Source organism: Salvia miltiorrhiza, chromosome 7, assembly GCF_028751815.1.
Source record: "Salvia miltiorrhiza cultivar Shanhuang (shh) chromosome 7, IMPLAD_Smil_shh, whole genome shotgun sequence".
In the NCBI taxonomy this organism is placed as follows: Eukaryota; Viridiplantae; Streptophyta; class Magnoliopsida; order Lamiales; family Lamiaceae; genus Salvia; species Salvia miltiorrhiza.
In genome coordinates, this window is record NC_080393.1 from 560,080 (window position 1) to 568,632 (window position 8,553).

Consider the following 8,553-nt stretch of genomic DNA (forward strand, 5'->3'; position numbering starts at 1 on the left):
ATGTGTTGTGAGTGGAATAAGGGTCCCACATTTTATGTGAGAGTTAAAATAATTAAAGTGGAGTAAGGACCCCACCTACTTTTACTAAAAATAGAAATGGATACCAAAATGTGGGACGGCCAAAAAAGGAAAGTTGGATACTAAAAGCTGGGACGGAGGGAGTATATGATAGCTTGATACCATCTTTTAACTTTATGCTCCAATCAATCAGATACTCTTATGGGATATTTGCAATTTAATACCTAATTTATGAGAACATTTGTAATTTATAGACTCAATTATCAAGACTTAGCAATAAATACCCAATTTTAGTACTTTTCAATTAGTTCTACCCAATTATGGAAATACTTGCAAATATTTATAAACCAGTCTCATCTCCCAAAATTCCAAAACAAAATACTTCTATCATTAATCAATAAACAAAATTCAATACCCTAAACCTAAAAAATCTCAACAAAACTTCAACAAGCCTTCATTTTCAATCTGAAGGCAAGTTAGATATCTTCCTTTATATGAAGAACAAAATTTGAAGCCAAATTTAAAAGATCTTGTTACTTCTACACGACACGATACTCGTCTCCAGATACCCTCCATGTCAAGATTTGGAAGAAAAGGTAACGAGTAAAACACGAACCTATTGCCAGACTGCAGAAATCATTTCCATGCTTTCCTTCCGCGGAATTGTTTGCCAGAATGCTTTTGTTTTATCTTCTTCTGTTGCCGAGTTCTTGTTATCCTGGCTTTTCTTGCAGCATCGGGCATGAGCTTTTTGTGCTCCTTTTGCCGATTGCTCAACCCACCAGTCTGTCCAACAACGATACGTATAAAAACACTATAGTATATAATGACAAATGCAAACTACACTCTAATTCTGCTCCACAAGATTAAAAAATGAGCACAGTGTGGAACCAAGAGGCCTCTCTAAAAATGAAGTTCTTGCAGTGCCGGAAACATACCTTTTTCTTTTTTAGAGCGCTGCGAGCCTGATATTTCCCTCTGTCCTCCCTTCCTTCTCTTATCAAAGCCAATTTCTCTTCCTTTGTTAACTTTTTCTTTATGTGTGCCTGATGTGAAGTAGCAATTGCATTAGATTTGTCTTCACTAGAATAAGAGAAGACCAATAAAGAATCAAGAATATAAAGCTCTAACTTGAATATTCAATTTCAGCATAACTGCATTACCATACAAATTAATAATGTTTGAATTTTTTAAAGGTGGATATCTAAACAAAACTGCTTTTCTCCTATCATGTACTTGAGACCAAGATCATGTTTCGCATGATTGATATGATGGTAAGGAAAATACTGCACAGGAGAGCTCACCTCGAGTGTAGCAGCATCTACCCTCTTGAGGCTAAGTCGGTCTGAGCTAGGAAGCTTGAAACCGTGTTGTGTCAAAGCAGTCCTTGCGTCCTTCTTAGCCTAATAATCAAAGTCAATGACATGTTAAATTCATATAGAAAACATACAACCCTTTGTTACATTCAGCATTAAGCAGCACAAACCTTCAGCTCTCTGATTTTTTGGAAGTCCTCATTAGAAAGAATTCCATCATTTGTGGATGAAGAGACGTTCTCGGTCGTTCCTGCTAATTTCTTCAAAGCACGAAGACTGCTATTGGCAGCATTCAACTGTCCCTCAAAATCAGAGAACTTCCTTTTCTTTTGTTTTGATTTATTGCTATCAACATCGGCATCCTTCCCAATACTATGCTCATCATCATCATCATCTTCACTCTCTTCTTCATCACCGATTTCACTAGCACCATCAACACTGTAATTAGAATCATCTCCATCAGAGACTTCATCTTCGTCACTGCCATCATCCGGTTCATGATCAGAACCGATGGAGCCCCCACCATTACTTTCACCTTCTCCATCCTCTTCAACAAGATCAACAGAATCATCTTCTTGACTATCATCAGCTATAGAATCATCATAGGTCTCCCCATCAATGTCCTCATCACTACTCCCTTGATCTTCTTCTTCCAATAGCTCAACGCCTGGAATATTGCTAGGAACATGGACCTCACCATAGGCTTTAGGTTTAGCTTTCAGTTCAGCAGGCCTCCCTCTATCCTTCTTGACTAATAATGATGGGCAAACCTATAAAACAAAATTTCAGATTCCAAGCAATAAATCCCAACACAGCACAAATGATTTTCTAATAAAGGTGCCTACTTGAGTAAACACAAACACGAGGAGGGGAGAGATATACCTCTCTAAATAGTGTAAGAAGCGATCGAGCAGAAGCAGAAACTGCTTTCTCATGTGACTTTCTATATAAGACAAGGTCTTGGAGCAGTTCTTCAGTCATCAACTGAAAATAAGGATACAAATGCATAGTCAGTCTATGTGACTAAGAAGAAAAAAGAAGGCCAAGAACATACTTCAAAACTATTCTGAACATACCAAAGGCATGCGAAGACATATTTCGCGAACTACATTCAGCCCAACAGTGATGGCCTGGAAAATAAAAGATGAAATTTTCACATGCTCAATATACAATAAACAAGAGGTTCCTCTTATCAAAGCACAGTGGTACCTCCGGTCGTGATCGATCATGTACAAATTGGTTTACTATTTGCTTAAACAATGGTTCAACTGCATCAGGTGGTACCTAGTAAAAAGAATCCAAAATGTGTCGATAAGAATATCTATCCAGGAAATCAGACAAGCTCATGAGGTGTCAAGAACAAGAATACATGATCAAATAGAGGTTACCATTTCGTGGCAGGCTTGAACAGCTGCTGCAAGTAGAGTTATAACATCACGTTGATGTGGCTACAGTGAATACAAGCAGACCTGGATAAATATCAGGATGAATAGCCTCCTCAAGTTAGTAGTGCATCAGCATACCTGGACATATTTTTGAAGATACGGGTAGAAGTTCAACAAAATCAGGTGGTGAAGGCCAACAGTTCGTGCAATTACTTTAAGCATCATCATTTTAACCTACGAGAAAACAAACAAAATATTGAACATGTCAGTAAAGCACATATTTTACAACCATTGCCTGAGCTGGAAGTTCCAAAATGAACTACCTCAAACCTTTCACTGTTGCTAGACTGCAGGCGAGAAAACAGCTTCTCGGAAAAACCCTGTGGGCAAAATTTGATGAGAGTCTCCCAACCATTTCAAGAAATAATAAATTAGAGAAGATACAAAGTATTAAGCATACCTGTGCATCTTTCAAATGGTTTAGTGGTGAGGAGTAATTTGTGTTACTTTTCTCGGATGATAAACGCTGCTGCTTCTTCATACTTCGGGCAATACGCTGCAGTTTTGCCTTCTTCTTTTTTTTGCTTGATGTTGTGCCTTTATGGTTTGCCTACATTGCTCAAAATAAATTTTAAACATTTGGTATGCATACAAAAATGTAGAAATAGTACAGATCAAGGATATCTCAAACAATTAATTCTAGAGAGTTCATAAACGAAATTGAAGGAGCACATAATCAAGCACCAGCCAAATATATTAGACAAACAAATTTTGGAGAAAGCCACTGAGCTCAAAAACCATAATCAGCAAAACATGAGTCAAGTGCTCAAGGATGTAAATGTATTACTAGCTAATCTGTTATGATCAGTCAGTTTCCCTAATCATTTGAAGCAATATTCCTATAAAAGAGTTGAAAGAATGACACACACCTTGTACATAGCTTCTTTATTCAGTAATACTTGAGGCTGTGGGGTTGCTGGGTCATCTTCACTGTCAGAATCATCGCTATCATCATCTTCAATCTTCTCAAAATCAAGAAGAAACGACAAGGCAGCAATCATGATCCTGCAAAGTTAAAATATATAGAGAAAAAATTAGAAACTTATCAAGCAGCACAAAAAAAAATAACTAGACAACTACAACCTTGTCGATGGATGAAAACATGCCATACATATAGCATTTGCCGTCCTATCATCAGCCCAAACTTTCCTCCGATGGAGATCACACAGGGTAATTAGTGCTCGCTTAGCTTTTGCTTCATCCTCTTGCTGATTTCCCACAAAAATAATTTACATCACACTTCAAAAATGAAAAACGGAGGTGAGACAGCCAAACATGTAAACAATATACCTGCAGCATTCCAAACAAAATGTTCTGAAGTGCCTTATTTTTCGGATCGTTCTTATGTTTCTGATTCATGCGCCTAATGCTTTGAATAACATGGGAAAATGCCAATTGCTGTAGCACTTTATCCCCCAGTGTCTGGAGCACCATGAATACTTCTAGTGTCTCAGCAATATCTATGATCTGGAATACAAGAAATCGACACCAAGAACTTAGACACACATAGTAGAAACATTGATCATAACACCATATTCCATCACTTTCTCCTGTATCATTTACATTTTGCAAAACTATGGCCAAATAGCACAGCAAACACCAAGTGGCAAATGGCACAATATGGCATTTAATTTACTAAATTCTAATAATATTATAAATTAATACTACAGAACAAGAGCAATGCCGCAGTGTACCCCTAAGTATAAGGCAATGCACATAACACAATGAAAAAAAACACTAAAAATGCAACAAAGCAATCTTCCTGCAGTTTTCACTTTTCACATAAATCTCGATAAATGCATTCCATCAAACCAGAAAAGAGTTAACCTTCCGATTCATCAAAAGTATCAACGCTTGCGTCACTTGCACCCTGAGACCCGAGAGCAGACTCCGCGCGGAAGCTTCCAGAAAGCGGACCAATTCAGCCGGAAATTGGGCCAATTCCTTGGGGTAAAACGGCGTAACATGAGCCAAAAACATTGCCCGGTCGCCCAAGTCCTTGGCGACGGACGAGTCGACGGAGATTCCACTAATAGAAGTGTAATTCAACGCCGATTGCTGCTGAAATAGGTCGAGAGACGATTTAAATTGATCGTAAACAAGCAACAGCTCGGAACCATATCCTTCGGGGTCAACTTTCATCATGGATTGCAGTGATGTGAGGTTGAACTTTTCTGAGGTCCGTCCCGACGCAGATATCTCATTGGCCGGTGGCGCCGCCATGGCCGAGAAGTAGAAGTGAAGAAGAAGAAGCAGCTGCGGCAGCTGCGGTTAGAGTTGAGGGTTCTGTTTTTGTTGTTTTCCTTTTTTATTTATTTATTATTTCTAAAAGACTTCATGAATTTTGGAAGTATGGGCTGTTGCATTATTATTTGGAAAAGGCCCACCGCTGATAATAAACCTAATTGGATTATGTTAGTTTGCTTATTGGGCCATATATTTTTTCCTTTTTGAGGGGGTTGGGCCATACATTTAACTTTCAACAATTCTAAACACTATCTATTTTTTATTATTATTAATTATATCTTATAATATGCATGATTTTTGCCTGAGTTTATAATTGATTTTGAAAAAATATTTTCATTTTATAAGAAAACTGATCTTTGTCAACCATTATGCGACTATGAGAATCAAATTAAATCACTATACAACACGAGACTTCAACGCCGCACAAAAGTGAAAAATATTGCACGCAGACGAAATTGAATCCAAAATCTCTAACAAATTAGAGTTTTGTGGTGCCTCAATTTTACCACTCGAGCTTGACCTTATTGACGACTAAATTATTGAGTTTTAGTGACAATTTTTTCATGTTAGTAAAGAAATGAACTATAGCGACGAGCATTATGCATGGTTCAATGTTCCACCGCTAACTTATATTTATAGCGACTAGATTATTTGTCACGTTGTAGTGACGATTTTAATTTGTTGTCATTATCTCACTAGTTCATTTCTTCAATTATCGATCATTTTTATCTGGATTAAATTTGCATAATTTGTTATATTTCGAATATTAATTACTAAAATCGATAATTAATTAAAAAATATCCAATTAGCCACAAAAACATATGTACTTGGTGTTAACCCTTTCAATATCCCTCGATCTTTATCACTCGGCAACTAAATTAAACATATTGATAGACACTTTCATTTGAAAATGTATTACTAGTTTGGATTCCAATTCTAATATTTCGTTATTCCCCCCTATTAATTGAGTTATTTGATATGTGGTGATAATTAGAGTGAGTTGATTATTTAATTGATATGGTACCAAAAAACCGCGTTTAGATGCTGAAAAATAGAGGAGGTGTTTTTTTTCAATTCTCATATATATGGTGTACAAAACTAATTAAACAATACAAAAATTATAAATAAATGATGATAATTAATTTGATTAAATATGATATTCGAAAGCAATAAGTGGGATGATTAGTCCCTACCACGGGGGATCCATTGTCCCAACTTCAACCAACATATGGAATAATTATTATTGTGCCCCAAGATTCTCATATATTGCAGGGGTGGGTGCCCACAAAATTAATTAAGATATAAAATAAAGTTTATGGCAACCATTTTATTAGCTTGATCTAATTTTATATTTGCTCAATTAATGTAAGATGTCCCCTCAAAATGGGGTAATCAAAACGAAAATCATGCATCACTAGATCTGGATCAGTTGACTATTAAAGAGTTTTTCTTGTTTCTCCTTTTATGTTTCTATTTTTTATTTTTTTATTTTATATAATGAAATTACAATATTATTGAAAACAAAGAAAGAAAGAAAAAAAAAAAACCCAGTCATCCTTTGAAAACAAGGGTTGAGTCTTGTTAAAAAAAATTCGAAGAAAATTCAATAGGAAAAACTCTTTAAGATGAGAAAGACTGGTATTGAATGTAAAATTTATTTTGCATATATAAGAATAATCAAGTTCATGTCCAAAACAAATGATTAAATGCAAAATTTTCTAACTTGATGGGTGAATGAAGTCAATTGCATTTGCATAATTTCAATTAGGGTTATTTGCTATTCGATTTTTAGGGTTATTTATATTTTACCCTCAACATGTTTGTAATTTAGACCTATTCAATGTTTTGTGCAATATTAAATTACATTTAGTCACTCGTGTTACATAAAAACTCGAGGGTTTTCAAAGCTCATGTCCGGGCAATTATCTTGTGTCGTCAATTTCATCATCAGATATCGAATGATTGAATATATACACGTACCAATGAAATATTTCATTTATACTCTCTCCTTACATTTATTATGACAATTAACCAGGAATTTAAATATTTTATCGATTATATAGATCATTCTACAACCTTAACCCATAATATAATTTGTTATTGTGACAAAACAAATTATCCACTAGCAATTTGATAAAAATATTTTGGATCTTCATTTCATTTCAATTGGAAAATGTGAAATAGGCAATGACCTTACGAGATAAAATATTGTGGTATAGGGATTTAATGAAATATATAACATAAATCTCAGAAAAAAAAAAAAAGATGAATCACATAACATAGTGGGAACCTCTTTATAAATTATGGTTAGTTAGAAAACGCAAATTTATGATCATACAATATATGATGCATCCCTAAAAAAAAACCAATATATATATGATGCATAGTTTTTATTTTTATTTTTCCAATTTTCACATTAATAAAACCAAGCCAAACACGCGTTAATTGTATTTGAAATCCGCTGTGGTCCAGGACATGTACCTGATGATTTCTACACAATACTTATATATATTTCAGTGGGGATTGTTTGGACCACATTAAAAATACCACTCAACTCAAAAACTGGGTTCAAATATGTAAATAAATTATAAAAAATTTATACAAGACTCCAAAAGTAAACTCAAGTATGGGTCGCTATCTTTCATTGCCTTTATTGCAAATTAAATGAATAATTAAAATTCGAGGAATAATTATTTTATGTTTATGAATTTAAAAAATAAATTAATATATTATTTTAATACAACAATATTCGGTAATTCATCGAATAAAGTTTTAAAAGTAAAAATAAAATTATATTAAAAAAATAGGTTAAAGGTCACGTTTCTTTGATTTTTTTTGAATTTATATGTTTACTTTTTTTTTAATCTATATATCAGTACTCGTTACAAATTCGATTAAAAAGTGATTTTATTTCTTATTCTTGTCTCAAATTCATATAGTAATATTTGCTAAATATATGAATATCTATATAAATTATAAGTGTGAACTTAAAGTAAATCAATATTTTAAAAGTCAAATAAAATTATAATAGAAAATGAGGTAAAAGAGATCACATTTCTTTGATTTTTTTTACAACTTATATGTTCAAAAATTTATGTATCATACCAATACTCGTCGCGAACACGATTAAAAATAAATTTTACTATATTTTCTCGTCACAAGCTCGTATAGCTAGCCACTAAATATCTGAATATATTCAAACTTATATAAATAAAAAATTGTTACAATAATTAGTTATACGTTATGTATCGAATCTTTTGAATTCTCCAAACTCAAAAGCTTTGCAAGAACCCAAGATTGTAATGTTATGTGATTTTGACTGCACCTAGTTCCAAATACAAATAACAATAATAATAATGAAAATGAAAGAAGAGGTGTTTATCTTTTGGGGGGGCCTTATATTTTTTAGAATAGGAAAATGTGGATGGGAGGGATTTATTTGTTGAGTTATGGAGTAGAAGAATCGGGAATTTGGTGTTTTAGGGGAGGGGGATAGTGATGGGGCAAGGGCACAGCTAGGGTTGGGG

General features: G+C 34.1%; 1 protein-coding gene across 1 annotated transcript; it reads right to left on the reverse strand.

Annotated features, from left to right (window-relative positions):
* Window positions 1-384: 384 nt before the first annotated feature.
* LOC130991299 (uncharacterized) lies at window positions 385-5,078 on the reverse strand. The gene is made up of 15 exons (XM_057915431.1): window positions 4,607-5,078; window positions 4,070-4,246; window positions 3,863-3,987; window positions 3,649-3,784; window positions 3,180-3,329; window positions 3,043-3,099; window positions 2,858-2,953; window positions 2,723-2,782; window positions 2,544-2,618; window positions 2,411-2,464; window positions 2,217-2,318; window positions 1,505-2,104; window positions 1,323-1,421; window positions 957-1,064; window positions 385-804 (listed from the first exon to the last, which is right to left on the reverse strand). Exons 1-15 carry the CDS (start codon window positions 5,000-5,002, stop codon window positions 655-657), a joined length of 2,385 nt encoding a protein of 794 aa, XP_057771414.1. The 5' UTR covers window positions 5,003-5,078; the 3' UTR covers window positions 385-654.
* Window positions 5,079-8,553: the final 3,475 nt, after the last annotated feature.

Coding starts and splice junctions, on each gene's coding strand:
- LOC130991299 (XM_057915431.1), bottom strand. CDS start 5,002: ATGGCGGCGCCACCGGCCAATGAGATATCTGCGTCGGGACGGACCTCA. Junction 3,100..3,179: donor ACCATTTGAAAGATGCACAG/GTATGCTTAATA, acceptor TTTTGCCCACAG/GGTTTTTCCGAGAAGCTGTT. Junction 2,619..2,722: donor TTCAAGCCTGCCACGAAATG/GTAACCTCTATT, acceptor TCTTTTTACTAG/GTACCACCTGATGCAGTTGA.